We start from the raw sequence: 18,158 nt of genomic DNA, 5'->3' as shown, positions 1-18,158 counted from the left end.
ACTGCTATTTTAATATACCATGCAAATATTTGGTAAAAACTAGAGAGCGAGCATAATTTTACATGAGAAATACTGCCCCTATTCGCATAAGCGTCCCATGTCAGTTTTCTTCAACTTGAGAAAAATGCCGTTGAATTTTGCAAACTCGTTTTACATGGAGAAATTAAAAAAATTCTAATAAATCGATAAAACCAGCAATCTTTATGAAAATTTGGCATAATATTCTTTATCTGTATACATTGCTATGGAACTATCAAATGGACCATAATTACATTGATGTTTTGTGTGAGAGTGTATTAAAATTTGGAATGTGACTGTTATGCGAATAAATAGCAAGATGAGACAACACAAGTGGGTTTTGATTTTCAAATTTCTAGAAAAAAGCCTATTATTTTATCAGTTTTTCTTAAAGATGAGTTCATTTTAAGCTTATTTTTTAAAGAAAATCAAAATCGTGAAAAATCGACATGGGACTCTTATGCGAATCGCGGCAGAATAAACATTAACTCTTTCCTATTAATAGTTGTAATATTGTTCCGACGGAATTGTATAGTAAATTCATTTGATACTTCAGAATATTTTATATTGAATTTTCTAAAACAAACAAACTATTTTGATTCCATCAATTATTCGTCGTTGCCATCGACTACCACTGATGCAAATTCATCGCAAGGTAGATCAAAAATAGGGGAATCACTAAAATGTCAAACTTGGGTACCGAGGGACCAAATGCAGTACTAGAAGTGGTCCCTCGAAAGAGCTCTATACAGTAGTTGAATAATTTCATTTTATTCGGGTTTATTTCGGATAGACAATATTTTTTATTCGGGGTCCGTGGTCGAAAATACACGGTAATTTCAACCTAACCGATGTGGCCTTAATGTTGACCCCAGCCCTTACAACTTACATTTCGGATGTTTGTAATGAGTGTGTCCTGACTCTTTGCTTTGCTTGTCAACGGCGAACGGCGCAAGAAAGGTAAATATTTTCTAATGAAAACAGACAAAAACAAATAAAATCGCCAATCAAAAATTTCGTAAATTTCAATGTTAGAGGTAATCAATACAGTGAAAAAAAATGCTCATAATAGTCTATTCTGCTTCAGATTCTGTTACCAAATTTGTATTGTTATTCCAGTGCCCAGTGCTGCGTAACATAAGATGTGAACAACATTAGGTCTCGCCTATTTGCCACCAAGCAATCTGTAAACGGAACACCTTTAATAGCATCGAAATCTTTTGAAGCAATCTAGATCCAGGTCCACTATCAAGAGAGCGGAAGCAATGCTGACGACAAAGTATTTTTTCCTCCTGATCCTCATAGCCGCCGGGTTAGTTTTCATTGTGCTTTTTCACTGGTTTGCTGCAAACTACGGGCCAGATGAGCAGCGAACGGCGTCAATGCAATTCGGTGCAGGAGGTTTGTATGATCCAATAGATTTCCTCATTACAATATTTCATGGTCATGTCAATATTGCCGTAGGGAATTCGGATAGACTGCTCCAGAATAGTGTACGACATTGGCAAACGATGACCAACCTGGAAGACCCCGCGCTCAAGACAATAAACTTCGATGAACAGCTCGTCGTTATTTACAATCGTGTTCCTAAGACCGGAAGCACCAGTTTTGTAAATCTTACCTATGATCTCTGCCGGAAGAACGCATTCCACGTGCTCCACATTAATATCACAGCTAACATGCACGTGATGTCCCTCCCAAACCAAATTCGCTTTGTGCGAAATGTGACAGCGTGGGATGCGATGAAACCGGCCTTCTACCATGGCCATTTAGCCTATTTGAACTTTGCCAAGTTGGGTGTTCCGGCTGCCAGGCCACTATATATAAACTTGATCCGGAAACCGTTAGACCGATTGGTTTCGTATTACTATTTTCTGCGCTATGGTGATGATTATAGACCTCATTTAGTGCGCCATCGAGCCGGCGATACGATGACGTTCGATGATTGCGTCGCTCGCCAGAAACCCGATTGTGACCCAACGAACATGTGGCTCCAGATACCGTTCTTTTGTGGACATGCGGCGGAGTGCTGGAAACCAGGCAGCAAATGGGCTCTGGAGCAGGCTAAGAGGAATCTAGTCAACGAGTATTTTCTCGTGGGGGTCACCGAAGAAATGGAAGAGTTCATCGAGCTGCTGGAAGTTGCACTCCCCAGGTAATTGTAAAATGTTATATATTTCAAAATAGTCTTTTGCATATTTGTTTTCTACATTTCTTGAAGACTCTTCACGGGAGCCGTTGACCATTTTCGCAAATCAAATAAGTCGCATCTACGTCGAACCAAATCCAAGGTGGATCCTCAGCCGCAAACCGTTAGCCAAATCCAGAAATCCGCCATCTGGCAGATGGAAAACGAGTTGTACGAATTTGCCCTGGAGCAGTTCCATTTTATGCAGAAAAAACTCCGCACTCCAACAGGTAAGAGCCCAATGCAAGATTTTTTCTACGAAAAGATAAAGCCAAATTCAGTGGTTACCGGGAATCGCAACTAGCCCAGAAGACGGGGAGCGGCCCGTCGGCACAGGGGAAGGGGGGTGAAAGACTTTAATTAATATTAGTCAGGAGCGAGAAGGACGGAGGAGAACTGAAAGGATATTGAATCGTGAGTCTAGAAACTAGTGCTGTTGATTAGTTCGTAAATTTTGTTAGCGAAAGTGGGGTGATTTTTCGATTCTTCAACGAATTGGTGAAACATTTAGTTTATATAGTATCTAGTAGAAAAAAAAGACCATTTTTAAAGAAGTTTGTACAAGTAGTTGGTACCTTCAGTTTACCTCATTTGTAAATAGCTTGCTTAAGTTCATTCCACAGCGATTTGATTCTAAAACCGTATCTTTCCTAATTTTTAAAAGGCGTCGAACACTTTTAAATAACTTAGTCAAATCACTGATAAAAGTCAACACATGATAATAATGAAACGATACAAATTCAATAATAATAAAACACTTTTTATATTATCGTAAATTGTGATACCAATTTTTGAAACAGAGCAAAAGAAAGCATATTTTAGGAAAACTTTGTGTAAATAGGCTTCCATGCCTGTCCTCCGGTAAGGAGAGACTGCAATGCTTTTGTGATCCACCTTCTGAGGTCAAAGCACGATGTAACGACAGTAACGACGAACTGAAAGAGGTGAAGAAACTCTCTTTAACATTGTACCACTATTGACTATACAGTGACTATATTATTTTCAATCCAGTTGAAAACCGGAATTGGAGGCCAGCAAAGTTGGATTTTTCTCACAATCTGTACGTTAAACCTAACTTCGGAAGTGGTGCGCTGTTTTCATATCGCGAGGCGCTATTCAGCGCACCACTTCCGAAGTTAGGTTTAACGTACGGATTGTGAGAAAAATTCAACTTCGCTAGCCCCCAATTCCGGGTTTCAACTGGATTGAGTATATTAGCAGTGTCAGAATTGGAACAGAATCATCTGTCAGTTCCGTGTAAATGCGCGTCGCGATCTAAACGAGCAGGATACCTGTCAAACGTGGCACATTTCGGTACTCTTCTCCAGGTAGCACCAGATCTGCATATTGGCACCAACATGTCAAATCGGCGAAACTGCTTTTGTCGCTGGTGGGCTTTATTTGATAAATGATTTATTTATCGGCTTTATCGGTTAGTCCTAGTCAAAGTATGAGGGAGTAGATAATCGAAAGAGAATTGAAAATCAACAGATTCGTTCGCTAGGAAGCGGAAAAAGTATGATACAATAAAGTGTGAAAGGCAGGCATGGAGACCATCTATTGAACAGCACACAATCCACACAATAGAAACGTGAATCTTCTTGCCTAACGTCCTGGTTGTGGACGGCTTGGTTAGTGGTATGGAAGCACATGGGGAGATCGTTGAGTGGATCTTTTTGCCTGTCTTGGCAAAGTGCGATGACAGCAGCTCTCCATGGATGCGTATGCACACCACCAAGATCTGACAAGAAGAGAAAGCCGAGTCATTAGGCTTTCAGCGATCGTGTACGTACACGCACGTTTCACTCACACTTCTACTCGGTTTGTTTGCAACCACGAGCAGCTGTCACGGCAAAATCAAATGGGATTGTTTGCAACCACGAACCTGCGTTCGTGTTGGTGAGAAATGTCAGCGAGTCCCTAATGGCTTTCTGATCACCGATTGCGCGCTGAGGTGATAATATATAATTACACGCTAATCAATGGTAACTTGCTCAAACCCCACAGGTACAAAAAAGCAAGAGCAGCCGAAAAACGAATCCAGCACAAGCCTTTTCAGGCGAACTCCAATCGATCGAAGCGTTTTATGGAGTCCAAAGAACGTACGATTTCCTGCCATGATGTCTCCGAATTTCTCTGCTGGTATCATTTTCGGCAGTCACCAGTGAGCCCAAGTACGGCGGCGATCAGATACTGGTGTTCTTTCTTCTTCTATTGTTGCCAATTTTGAGGTTAGATTTCTCCGTGGTTGATATCAACGTCCCGGATACGACACTTCGTGCGATTTGGATCCCTCTGCTGCGAATAACTCTAACGGAGAAATCACAGGGCTGGTTTCTGGCTCAGGGATATACGATACACCCGAATTAGGCTATCGGAAGTTGGAAATTCGAAGAGCCTCCGGTTCAGCTTAAAGGACGGAAAAAAGGCCCACTAGACCTATTTAGGCTGGCATTAATCACTTGGCATCATTATTTTTCCCCTATTGTCCCGTTATCAAATCAGTAGTAACCGTAAATTACCTTTTTTCAACAAATTCGTTTCACGATCCACGTGGAATCTATTCCGTTCACCTGCCACACAGCACCCTACATTTAACATATTAATTTTTAGGTTATCTTTTATTAACACAACTATCATCTCTTTTTACCTTCTATTAACTTTTACTAACACTTGACTTCTATTATTTATTATCCTATAACTTTTAAGGACCAACTATTAACACTAATAGATAAGAAAAAGAATAACTTAATTTTCCAACATATTAGAATTGTAAAATCACTAACACTCGAATTTTAACGCGCCGCGCACTTCCAACTTGCTTGAGATATTGAGCCAGAAAGAAAGAAACGGCTATTTCAGTATCGCTTGAAGGCATCGGGTCCCTGATTTTCTAATCTGACAAGCCCTCTTTAGACTGTCGTGACCGGACGAGGTTTCTAAGCTCGACCGTTCGCCGCAACAATACTCAGCAAACTGATTTCCGTCGTCGATTCGTTTTGACACGAACTCGAGAAAACCAAAAACATTTGTGCGTTATTTACCATGGAGCTCAAATTAGCTCAATACACGTTGATTCGAGTTACTCAATAAATGAGTGCATATCATTAGAACATACTAGCTGTATGTACCCGGCCTTGCTCGGAGTTGCCAGTTTAATTCGCAGTTTTTTTCACCATCGGAATTGGAATAGGTCAAAAGGATAATTGTGTTTTCTTATTGATATTTCATCATTTGATTAAAAGAAGGTAGATTACATTTGAAAACATTGACTGATTTTGAAAATGGGATCAAACCCAAAATCGCTTTATTCCGGGCAAACGTCTATTTCTAAAGAAGGAAAAACATACACCGATGCCTTATTCCGGAAAAACGTCTATTTTTAAAGAAATGATCACATTTACCGTCCAGAAGGAAACACTTTAATCATTGCTTTTCTCTGGGCAAACCATGATTTCGATGAAGTGTTGAGTTGATCGATCCCTGTCATCTTCGCCTTCTTAAGAAAAGAATGTTTGTTCCAAATTTGGTTGAAATCGGGCAAGGGGTACAGAAGTTATGCTGGAACATTGGATCATTGCATACCTTGCTTTTATTTATTAATCTTGAATCATTATCATATAATTATCATACCTTTTAAAATTTGGAATAAAGGTTACTCGATTATGGATCACTATGCAATTTGATCATTCATAATCATCAATCATTAATCATATCGATCGTTAATCATTAACCATACACATAGTGTGTCAACATTTAATCACGATCGGTAATCGTTAATCATAATCCAACGGTTTTTTCATTATTCATAATCGTTAATTATTGTCAAAAATGAATTTAATCATTAATCATTATCAGTCATCATTTTCAAAAATTATAATTCATTAATCATAATCTTTAATCATAGAGTTGAATGATTTAATCATTTAATCTGCTTAGAATTGGTCCTGGGGTCAGGAGTTACACTGAATTGCCCGTTTTCTAAAGACAACCGCTTTCCCTTTACCCTTCCTCTTTTCTCAACGGCCATTTCACCTTTGTTATCTTCTCCTAGGGATAGAAAATGTGTACCAAATTTGGTTGAAATCGGTACAGGGGTTCAGAAGTTACACTAAATTGCCCGTTTTCTGAACAATACCCTCCCTTCAGACCCCTACCCCCTTATCCAAATTTCCCTCCCGTACGATCGGCTCCTCATAGTGAATATGTGTACAAAATTTGATTGAAATCGGTCCTGGGGGTTGGGAGTTACACTGAGTTGCTCGTTTTCCAAAGACAACACCTCCCCTATACCCTCCCTCTTTTTACAATGACCGCCCCACCCCCCTTTGTTATCTTTTCCTTATGATGTAGAATGTGTGTACCAAATTTGGTTGAAATCGGTACAGGGGTTCATGATTTACTTTGAATTGCCCGTTTTTTGAACAATATCCCTCCCTCTAGACCCTTCCCTTTCCCAAATCATCTCCCATATGATTACCTCCTCGTAGTGAATATGTGTACAAAATTTGGTTGAAATCGGTCCTGGGAGTTGAAAGTTACACAGAATTGTTCGTTTTCTGAACAAAACCCCTCCCACCACCCCTCCCCCTTTTCTACATGACCATCCCACCCCTTTGTTAACTTCCTCTGAGGATAGAGAATGTCTGTACCAAATTTGGTTGAAATCGGCCAAGTGGTTCAGAAGTAGTTAGCGAACATACATACATAGATTGGTTTTTATATATATAGATGTCAAATGCAGATTTCAAGGGATTGATGGTAATGGCATTTTGCTATTATAATTTTATCATAACATCTAATGCCAATCTTATCCACTACATTCTCCCCCTCCTCTACTCTTGAGGTGTTTTATTGCAAATTTCATTGAGGTACCCTCATTGCAAATATCTTTGATCCAAGACAAACATTATTAACCAATCCTTATGAATCAATCTTCGATTGAAAATATGGCAATCCAATACAAATCTCATCCAAATCCAATCCGCATCAAGTCCGAATTAAATCCAAATCCAATCCGAAATCAATCCGAATGCAGTGCAATCCAAATCCAATCCAAATCCAGATTCAATCCAATTCCAATCCAATCCAAATCTAATCGAAATCCAATCCAAATATAATCCAATCTTAATTCAATCCAAATCCTATCCAAATCCAACTCAAATTTAAATCCAAATCCAATCCAAATAAAGTCTAATCCAAATCCAATCCAAATTCATTCCAAATCCAATCCAAATCTATTCGAAAGCCAATCCAAATATAATCAAATCCAACTCCAATCCAAATCCAGATTCAATCCAATTCCAATCCAATCCAAATCTAATCGAAATCCAATCCAAATATAATCCAATCTTAATTCAATCCAAATCCAATCCAAATCTTATCCAAATTTAAATCTAACTCAAAATTAAATCCAAATAAAATCTAATCCAATTCAAATTCAATCCAAATCCAATCCAAACCCAAATCCAATCCAAATTCAATCCAAAACCAATTTAAATAAAATCTAATCCAAATTCAATCCAAATCAAATCCAAATCCTATCCAAATCCAATTTAAATTTAATTCAAATCCAATCCAAATCCAAAAAAAATCACATCCAAATCCAATCCGAATCCAGTCCGAATTAAATCCAAATCCAATCCAAAATCAATCCGAATGCAGTCCAATCCAAATTCAGATTCAATCCAATTCCAATCCAATCTAAAACCAATTCAAATCTTTTCGAAAGCCAATCCAAATATAATAGAATCCAAATCCAATCCAAGTCCAATCCAAATCCAATCCAAATTCAATCCAAATCCAATCCAAATTCAATCCAAAACCAATAAAAAAAAATCTAATCCAAATTCAATCCAAATCAAATCCAAATCCTATCCAAATCCAATTCAAATTTAATTCAAATCCAATCAAAATCCCATCTAAATCCAATCCGAATCCAGTCCGAATGAAATCCAAATCCAATCCAAAATCAATCCGAATGCAGTCCAATCCAAATCCAAATCCAATCCAATCCAAATCTGATCGAAACCCAATCCAAATATAATCCAATCCAAATTCATTCCAATCCAAAATCAATCCAAATCCAATCCAACTCTAATCCACATCCAATCCAAATACAAATCAAATCCAATCCAAATAAAATCTAAACCAAATCCAATCCAAATCAAATCCAAATCCTATCCAAATCCAATCCAAATCAAATCCAAATCCTATCCAAATCCAATCCAAATTCAATTCAAATCCAATCCAAGTCCAATCAAAATCCAGATTCAATACAATTCCAATCCAAAACCAATCCAAATCCAATCCAAACCCATTCCAAACCCAATCCAACTCCAATCCAAATACAAATCACATCCAATCCAAATTCAATCCAAATCAAATTCAAATCCTATCAAAATTCAATTCAAATCCAATCAAAATCCAGATTCAATACAATTCCAATCCAAATCCAATCAAAAATCAATCCAAATCCTATCCAAATCCAATCCAAATCCATTCCAAACCCAATCCAAATCCATTCCAAACCCAATTCAAATCCAATCCGAATCCAATCAAAATCCAATCCTAATCCAAATTCAATCCAAATCCAATACAATCACAAATCCAAAAATTCAATTCAAAACCAACCGAAATCCAATCCATATTCATTCCAATCTAAATCCAGTCCAAATAAAGAATAAAATTTAATCCAAATCTAATCCAATACAAAACTAATCCAAAACCAAACCAAAATTCGATTCAAATCAAATCAAAAATCCATTCCAACTCCAGTCCAATTTTTATTTTTCTCATTGTGGCATATTTTTTTCAACCTCTGCCCTTCCGTTAGGGGACGCTAGCATTCCTACCGGGGACGCTAGCATTCCTCATTGTTTTTATTTGTTTTTCATTTTGCCTTTCATTTTTGCTTTCCTCAATGTGCCATCTTTTTTGCAACTTTCTTGTCACCCGGCCTACTCCTCTGCCCTTCCGTTTGGGAGCATACCGGAGACGCTAGCATTCCTCATTGTTTTTTTTTGTTTTTTTATTTTGCCAACTTTTTTGCCTTTAATTTTTGTTTTCCTCAACGTGCCATTTTTTTTGCACCTTTCTTGTCACCCGGCCTACTCCTCTGCCCTTCCGTCAGGGAGCCTACCGGAGACCGCTAGCATTCCTCATAGTTTTTTTTTGTTTTTTTATTTTGCCAACTTTTTTGCCTTTAATTTTTGTTTTCCTCAATGTGCCAACTTTTTTTTTGCACCTTTCTTGTCACCCGGCCTACTCCTCTGCCCTTCCGTCAGGGAGCCTACCGGAGACGCTAGCATTCCTCATTGTTTTTTTTTGTTTTTTTATTTTGCCAACTTTTTTGCCTTTAATTTTTGCTTTCCTCAATGTGCCATCTTTTTTTTGCACCTTTCTTGTCACCCGACCTACTCCTCTGCTCTTCCGTCAGGGAGCCTACCGGGGACGCTAGCATTTTTATGTCATTTTTCATCTTATCTTCTATTTCTAACAATGCCTTCCTTCCTTACCTGACCTCGATAACACCATATTCCGAAATTCCAGATAAAACAACAAACAACAATATTCCAACACTAACGGCTGCGTCATTGTCGTGACCGGACGAGGTTTCTAAGCTCGACCGTTCGCCGCAACAATACTCAGCAAACTGATTTCCGTCGTCGATTCGTTTTGACACGAACTCGAGAAAACCAAAAACATTTGTGCGTTATTTACCATGGAGCTCAAATTAGCTCAATACACGTTGATTCGAGTTACTCAATAAATGAGTGCATATCATTAGAACATATGTCAAATGCAGATTTCAAGGGATTGATGGTAATGGCATTTTGCTATTATAATTTTATCATAACATCTAATGCCAATCTTATCCACTACATAGACCAATCTCATAACTATGGCGAATCACCTTAAGAAAACTCTCTGGTACTGTTCAGAGTCTATTATATCTCTTCTTCTTACTCTTATTCTGAATGATGCTCTTGTTATTATGTTGAAAACTTTCATTTTTGTTCAACCCTTCAAGTGACTTCACGGGAGTGATCACTTCTAAAGCTTTTTAATTCGATAACCAAAGTCACCTACAGAGTGCAAACACGTGAGTTTCTTGTTGCAACTTTATTGGGGGGTGTATTGAAGTTTTTTGAAGCTGTTTCTAGAACAAATCTAATACATTTCAATTCATGAGTTTTAATTCGCCATAATAATCATCAGGCGATAACAATACTTCCGCCTTACCAACAAGCATTTGTTTACTTTGCTCGATAGGTAGACGGTTTGACAGTTCAATAGGTAGATTTGGCTTCACTCTTTGCGTAACTCTATATATAATAGACTCTGGTACTGTTGACCTTAAAGATTGCTTCGAAAATGAACTATCTGTTCTCAAAACTAGATGGCAGCACGTGCTCACCAGAAGCCAGGTGCTTATAGGTCATTGCGCGCGGCAAACCTAACCTCACTATTTTGACAGGTACTGGTCCTGTTGTTTACGTTTCGGACTTAAAATTTTTTTGATTCAAATTAAATCTGCATATTTAACGATGTTGAAGACATTCCGTACATTCCGCATTCAAATATTGGTAATTATCGATAAGTTTAGGTAATTATCGATCAGAAAATTCAAGGAATGATAGAAGTGTCTCTAAGTTAAAATAAAGTCGTCTGTAAACAACAGGACCAGTACCTGTCAAAAGTCGTGCGTGACATCACTGTGCAATGGAGTATAAAGGAATTAACCCATTATTGTGCATTTTGTGAAGCCAATGCTATTGTCGGCGTAGCACCAACTTAGAATTCGGAAGTCGGGACTTCCGAACCAAACTTTCTTCCGAAGTTTTATCTGTCAAACTAATTGATGCATTGTTTAGCGCATCTTTTGGCAAATCCAGCGCACTACTTCCGAAGTTGTAAAGTTGCCTGTATCCGGAGAAAAATCCAACTTCGGTATAAAAAGCGTTATAAATTTATTCCGGATATACAATATTTCATTGAAACCATCGGTTACAATGCCGTTTACAACGATCTCAAATCTGCTTTTGACAAAGTTTACCATGATCTGCTGCTTGCAAAACTAGAAAAAAGGTCTGTTCTTTTGCTTTATGCACATGGCTCCGATCTTATCTGGTTGGACGCCAAATGTCGGCCAATATTGGAAATATTTCATACTATTTCTATATATTTCGACTATTTCTCGAACCTTTCTGGAGTTCCATAAGGTAGCACCCTTTTTTATTTTTATTACCAGACTAAGGCCGGAGTGGCCGGTGCAATACATACACTGCCGAAAAAAACCTAGCAAAGTTTATTAACTTGCCTTATGAAATTTCTCCACAAGAAAATACATTGAAAACCATAAGGTTGCCTTATGAAACTGGATGAACCTGAAATGAATTATACCGATAATGAAGCATATGTTTATCTTAAAGTTACCTTAAAATTTTCATTGATTAACCTTATGAAATTTCATAAGTTTCGTTATGAAATAATTACTTTCAGCATATGAATATTTTAAAGGTTTCAATTAAAAATAAAATTTGAATTAAAAAAATGATCATATATACAGTATTTTTTGAAGCATAAATAGCATTTATTTAGTTTTTTTTAGTCTGGTCGTTTATCGGAAGCAAACCCTGTCAAGTACTGCCACGTACCGATCTTCCACAATCGAAGGATGTCTTCCCATCGCTGTCCACAATCATCCACTTCTTCTCCTGAACGACCGATCCGTTCATGTTCACCCGGATCATGTCCAGTTTCAGCATTTTAAGAAATTCTTTTCGTTTTCTCATCGGCAGCAGCAGCGGTTGCCCTATTTGCGATCCCGATAGGACTTCGCAGGACGTGTAACAGCATACAAACAAATGATCGTGCCTTGTTGTAATGCTTAGTTGGGTGGCAGCCAGCTTTACCATCATGCTACGAGCGTCCGTTAAGAAGCGCTTGTCAGTGATGACTTTTCGGAGGAATGTGAACATAATGGAGATATAAATGGGCCAGTTGAGTCGGGTCAAACGTAGGATTCAGTATTTCGGGCGCATTGGGCGGAAGAATGCTGAGCAGTGGGTGTAGGCTTAGTCTCGTAGATTTTAGATTTAATTCGGGTTACGAGCATCGTGTGGATGGGTCGCACTAGGAGTACAACTGCTTCATAGAATCCTTCAGATTGGAACTGAACTCAGTGGATTGCTGGAGAACTGCAGCGCTTCGGAAAGAGAAAAATGTATGTAATATAGTTTGTGGATGAGGTTTATGTAAGCTTCCAAAATAAGCAAACTAAATCTAAACTAAAACCGTGACTTACCTTCCTGGGTATCTTGCCTGCAGTAACTTCCATGTGCATTCGTCGCGATGAAAATTTTGTCCCGCATTATCCATAGTTCGGTGACCAGCACTTTGCTGAAAACTTCAACACGTTACATTTCAAACCGTCTCGAACCTTGACGTTGCGCTTTAGTAGTTGGAATAGTCGATGATTCGTGCATTGATCGTTCTCCATTTTGCGCGCCAGGAATTCTGCTTCTAGGAAAATCGAAAATCGACGTGCTGAGAAAATAGGTACCGACCACGGGTTCACCGAATCCTCTTCATCGTAGACATCGACTGGATGGCAGAACTAATGGTTTTAGTTTGCGTTTGAGCTTCATTCAATGCTAGCACTAAACCACGAAAACAGGAAATTTTTATTAATTTTATTATAAATAAATACATAGAAATAGGTAATAATCTTATGTGCTATATAAATACAAACAAGTTGTGGTTGGAAATACGCTGATGGTTACTTACTTTTGTTTTGGACTTCTCTAGCGTTGCCATTTTGCTATCGATTTGGGTTTCTTGAAGTATTTTTGATTTTCTCGCTAGCAACCCTATAACCAGAGACCGGCGGAGTGAAAAGACATTTGATCAGCTTTGCAACTGCATTTCCGAACTCCGGCAATCAGTTTTTGGTCAACGTGCGAAGTATTTGTTTGCTATCGTCAAACTAATCTTAAAGGATTTGTAACGTCTCAAACTATCGGGACATTCGAGGAACAGTAGCATAATCAGCTGTAGACATATGACAACCTCCATGTATTGGTGGTCATTAAACAGTAATCGATTTTTTTCTAACTTTTTGTGACATGTTTGCCACACTGAATGGCGCCATGTGAGAATTGCCAAGTAGATCTACAGAGGACGATTCTCGGTCACGTCTTGATAGATCTGTTAGGCGTGTGTCAATTCGAGAACGTGGCGCAGAGCCAGTAGTGCAAGGGTTTTCATCATTCCGTTGATGTTCTCGACACTTTGGTCCAAACAGTAACTTCGCAGAAGACTGACCATTTACCAATACCATTGCTTCAATTGGTTATGCGCGGCATTGTTCTCCACAAGGCCCTGTAGGCTTCCGAGAAGTCTGGTACGTGTTTGTAAACTGTCGTATTGAGACATGCTATACTGGTGTGTATGTAACTTAAATTACATTTAGCGTGAACGTTTCTTGCACACCATCACTCCTTTGTACCATTCTCAATTACATTCGTTGTTCTGCTATTCTCGGTTTTATTCGACAAAGGGAAGCTTTTCCAACATTCCATCTAATTTCTCCTTAGAGCAATTTTAACGACCCTGAGTATAGGGTGCGACAAAAAGAAGAGTCCCCCAGAATAAGAATCTCTAAAAGTTTGGGCCTTGAATCACCGAAGCATTCCCGTCCGAATCTATGAAGGATTCTCATCGGAATCTACGAAAAAATCCCTCAAGGATTCCGGTCGGAATCCCTAAAGAATTCCCATCGGAATCCCAAAAGGATTCCCGTCCCTAAAGAATTCCGGGCAAAATCCCTGAAGGATTCCCGTCTGAATCCCTGAAGCATTCCCGTCTGAATCTCCGAAGGATTTCCTTCGGAATCCCCAAAGCATTCCCGTCGGAATCTCTGAAGGATTCTCGTCCGAATCTCTGAAGAATCTCAGTCGTAATCTTTGAAGGATTCCCGTCGGAATCCCTATAGAATTCCGATCGAACTCTTTAAAGGATTCCCGTTGGAATTCCTGAAGGATTCCCGTCGGAATCTCTGAAGGATTCCCGTCGGAATCTCTGAAGCATTCCCGTCAGAATCTCTGAAAAATTTCAGTCGTAATATCTGAAGGATTCACGTCGGAGTCTCAACAGGATTCACGTCGGAATCACTGAAGGTATCCCGTCGGAATCACTGAAGGTATCCCGTCGGAATCACTGAAGGTATCCCGTCGGAATCACTGAAGGATTCCCGTCGGAATCACTGAAGGATTCTTGTCGGAATCCCAGAAGGATTCCCGTCGGAATCCCTGAAGAATTCCTGTCGGAATCCCAACAGGATTCATGTCGGAATCCCAACAGGATTCATGTCGGAATCCCAACAGGATTCATGTCGGAATCCCAACAGGATTCATGTCGGAATCCCAACAGGATTCATGTCGGAATCCCAAAAGAATTCCCGTCGAAATCCCTAGAGGATTTCCGTCGGAATTCCTGAAGGATTCTTGTCGAAATATCTGAAAGATTCCTGTCGGAATTTCTGAAGGATTCCCGTCAGAATCCCTGAAGGATTCACGTCGGAATCTCAAAAGGATTCCCTTCGGAATCCCAAAAGGAGTCCCGTCGAAATCTCTGAAGGATTCCCGTCTGAATCCCTGAATGATTCCCGTCAGAATCCTTGAAGGATTCCCGTCGGAATCTCTAAAGAATTTCCGTCGGAATCTGTGAAGGGTTCCCGTCGGAATTCCTAAAGGATTCATGTCGTAATGTCAAAAAGATTCACGTTGGAATCCCAAATGAATTCCCGTCGAAATCCATAGAGGATTTCCGTTGGAATCCCTGAACGATTCTTATTGGAATCTCTGAAGAATTCACGTCGGAATTTCCGAAGAATTCCCGCCGGAATCCTTGAAGGATTCTTGTCGGAATCTCTAAAGGATTCCCGTTGAAATCCCTAAAGGATTCACGTCGGAATCCTAAAAGAATTCCTATCGTAATCCCTGAAGGATTCCCGTCAGAATCTCAAAAGGATTCCCGTCAGAATCTCTGAAGTTTTCCTTTCAAATCCCACCAGAAACACAATCAAAATCAAGGCAAACTTACCTGCAACTTCAGTCGACTTCTTCGGTTTTTTTCGCAGATCGTCGGAATATCAATGCATTGCTTGCGGTATCCTTGAGATTCACTGCGGAACTGAGAAAAGACCGAAGAAGCCGACCGAAATAACAGGTGAGTTCGCTTCGATTTTGATTGTCCATTGGGGTGGTTTTGGTGAGATAGATGTTTACGTCGCCATTTTGAACATTTTGTCTTCGTCGGTCTTTACGGGGCTCTATAGTCCAGAAAGCTTGATCGATTGTAAAATGACGTGAAGCAAATCTTCTCGAAAGTATCATGGATTTAAAAAAACTGGTTTTGCGTTGGTGATCGTTCATCAAAATTGACTCTATGATCCAAAGTTCGTTGCAATCAGGAACTGACAGCTGCTTCAGTGTTTTCACCTTCCCACTCTAAAAAAGCAGCAACACCAAGAAATCAGGAATCACTTAAGACAACATCTTCCAAAAAAGTTTTGCCAGGAAATTCTTCACCTGACATCCGGCATCGGTCAATCAGCACCTAAAAAAGAAAAAAAGAATTAGTCCCTAGTCAACAGATTATTTAGATTGGAACGGTACTTACCATCTGACACACCGTCCGAGGATGGAATCGGACAGTGCACTTTCATCGACTTCATCGGCTGCCTGTGCTAATGCCCTAACCAACTTGCGTTGATGAAGGGCCCCCCTGGTTAACCGGTGCGGCTACACCACACGGGCGACCTGCGGGATTTTGCGTCGTCAGACGCCGCACCGCCAGGGGGAGCTTAGCACCGTTGGCTTACGCCAACTGTGGTCCAGCCCCTCGAAAGGAAGATGAAGCCGACCAAATCGTCGTGACCACCGTACTCATCCCCAACGAAGACACCCGATCACTTTCACCGAACACCCGAAATTCCACGTCACGTCAAGGCACTGCATTCGGCAACGTCTGCCTCTACTTTACTCGATGAGAACTCCACTAGGATAGCTGATTCCTGAAAAGAAAAAACAAAAAACCATTAGTACAACGCCGAAAAAAGACCACTAGAAGCAGCGCAGACGCAACCCTAACCCTTCAACACATCAACAATATCTACTGTACATAATTCCGTAATTAACAACCGAAGCAATCATCACCCAACTACAACTGAAGCACTGACCATCTTCCCAATTCTACGCCGAAATAAAGTTTGCCACATTATCGAACATCACAAGCACCACTTACATTCCAGCACCGGCAACCACCACCCATCCGCCCCCGGCTAGGACAGCCACATGCAGCTCACCCCACGGATTTATCGCTTTGGCTCGACAGTAGAAAAAAAAAACAACATAACCCCCGGCCGCATTCCGCCGGGGTACATGCCAAACATATTGTTCCCATCGACATTACACCAAAACACTTGTTTTCCTTCTCCTTACCCTGGCCATTAATGGTAACATCCTTAGCAGCAACCAACAGGACAAACAATTAGCGCGAATTTACTTTTTTCCGGGAGCGAGAATCCTTGGGCCAACTGCCACTGGAAGCTTCCACCGTTCAAATTACAAAATGCCCGGAACTCCGCTTCATTTGGAACCAATCGCTCAAATTTTCGTCATCATTTTCGCACTTATTATCACCAATCCGCAAATAACGCATCGGTAGCTTCGTGGTTCCACAGATGCGACCTTTTCCGGCCTCGTAAGACATCACTTAACTTGCACATTCTTGATTCAAAGAGCCGCTCCGGTCAAAATATGAAGCGATTAATATATTATGTCTATAGAAAAGAACTGGCCGAATAAATAGTTTTATTCTGAGTTTTATTTTATTTAATTAAAAGAAAGTCGGCCAGAATGCAAAAAAAAACAAAACAAACCATTTTTCGGTGAATGAACTGGATGAACATATGAAATGACATATGATTATCTTACGATTTTTATTCATAAGGAAAGGTATTGCGATTCATAAGGCATATGTATGAAATCAATATTATTGATTATGAGTTTCATAGAAGCCTTATGAATCGATTAAGAAATGAACTTTTGGTGTTTCATAAGGCGGAACTTATGAATATCCATATTTTATTTAAGCCAGTGTAGTACAGTCCCTTCCCGATTTTGGCAACACGACCGGATTTTAATGTTGCCAAAATGGGGATGTTGCCAAAAACGGGAAAAAAATTTCATACAAAATTTAAATTTTTTTTTGTTTGCATGATTGAAGCTAAATACTTAGAATATGTACTACAAAGTATGTGGAGTGTATTTGAGTGATGCACGTGCATCATAATTGACATTTTTGCGATATTATTCATGACTCGGAGATTGTAGTTCAAACAAAATGGAAACAAACCCAAGAATGGTAATCAAACGATGTAACTAATAAGCCAATTTCATAATACAAATTTGATAATAAATAATATTTAAAATTAACTATGGCGTCGGCCACGTCCTTACAAAAAATGTGATGAAAATAACGTTTCTATTGTAGTCCATTGAAGTGCTGACTTCAATCCGACATCTCATAAAAATTTTAGTCCACCAAAAACGCTTTTTTTTTTATCATAATTCACTATGTAAATCAAATAGCGATACAACATGACTAAATTACCAGAAGGCGTGGAGCGCAGCGAGCGAGATGGGCAGACCAGGTGCAGAACGACTTGGCGAGCGTGGGGCGTATCCGAGGATGGAGAGATGCGGCCTCGAACCGTGTATTGTGGCGTCAAATTGTTGATTCAGTGTTATCTGTTTAGATGTAGACTAAATAAATGAATGAACATGACTAAATGTGCTACAAATTTCGAATACTTATATAATGGATTTTGATGGAGGCAAACTTTCTTGTGGTCGGTGTGATTAAGAATAAATTTCTGTGCACA

At 39.5% G+C, this 18,158-nt stretch overlaps 1 protein-coding gene and 1 long non-coding RNA gene across 5 annotated transcripts; one reads left to right on the top strand and one right to left on the bottom strand.

Moving 5' to 3' along the window:
- Positions 1–931: 931 nt before the first annotated feature.
- LOC134218057 (heparin sulfate O-sulfotransferase) lies at positions 932–2,982 on the top strand. Of its 2 annotated transcripts, none has more exons than XM_062696926.1 (4): positions 932–978; positions 1,138–1,419; positions 1,483–2,173; positions 2,240–2,982. In XM_062696926.1, exons 2-4 carry the CDS (start codon positions 1,284–1,286, stop codon positions 2,508–2,510), a joined length of 1,098 nt encoding a protein of 365 aa, XP_062552910.1. In that variant the 5' UTR covers positions 932–978; positions 1,138–1,283; the 3' UTR covers positions 2,511–2,982. The 2 variants fall into 2 exon arrangements, with proteins under 2 accessions (XP_062552910.1, XP_062552909.1); XM_062696925.1 differs by having other exon boundaries at positions 934–1,055.
- An 8,598-nt stretch (positions 2,983–11,580) lies between these two features.
- LOC134213635 (uncharacterized) lies at positions 11,581–17,154 on the bottom strand. 3 transcript variants are annotated; one of them, XR_009979496.1, is made up of 5 exons: positions 16,714–17,154; positions 15,893–16,286; positions 12,998–15,829; positions 12,516–12,870; positions 11,581–12,416 (listed from the first exon to the last, which is right to left on the bottom strand). It is a non-coding gene; the product is annotated as an uncharacterized LOC134213635 (long non-coding RNA). The 3 variants fall into 3 exon arrangements; XR_009979495.1 differs by having other exon boundaries at positions 12,998–16,286; XR_009979497.1 differs by lacking the exon at positions 16,714–17,154 and adding an exon at positions 16,517–16,572 and having other exon boundaries at positions 12,998–16,286.
- Between the last annotated feature and the right edge of the window lie 1,004 nt (positions 17,155–18,158).

This window comes from Armigeres subalbatus, chromosome 2 (assembly GCF_024139115.2).
Source record: "Armigeres subalbatus isolate Guangzhou_Male chromosome 2, GZ_Asu_2, whole genome shotgun sequence".
Classification (NCBI taxonomy): Eukaryota; Metazoa; Arthropoda; class Insecta; order Diptera; family Culicidae; genus Armigeres; species Armigeres subalbatus.
Note: the sequence above shows the minus strand (reverse complement) of the source record. Positions and strands in the feature narration are given on the sequence as shown.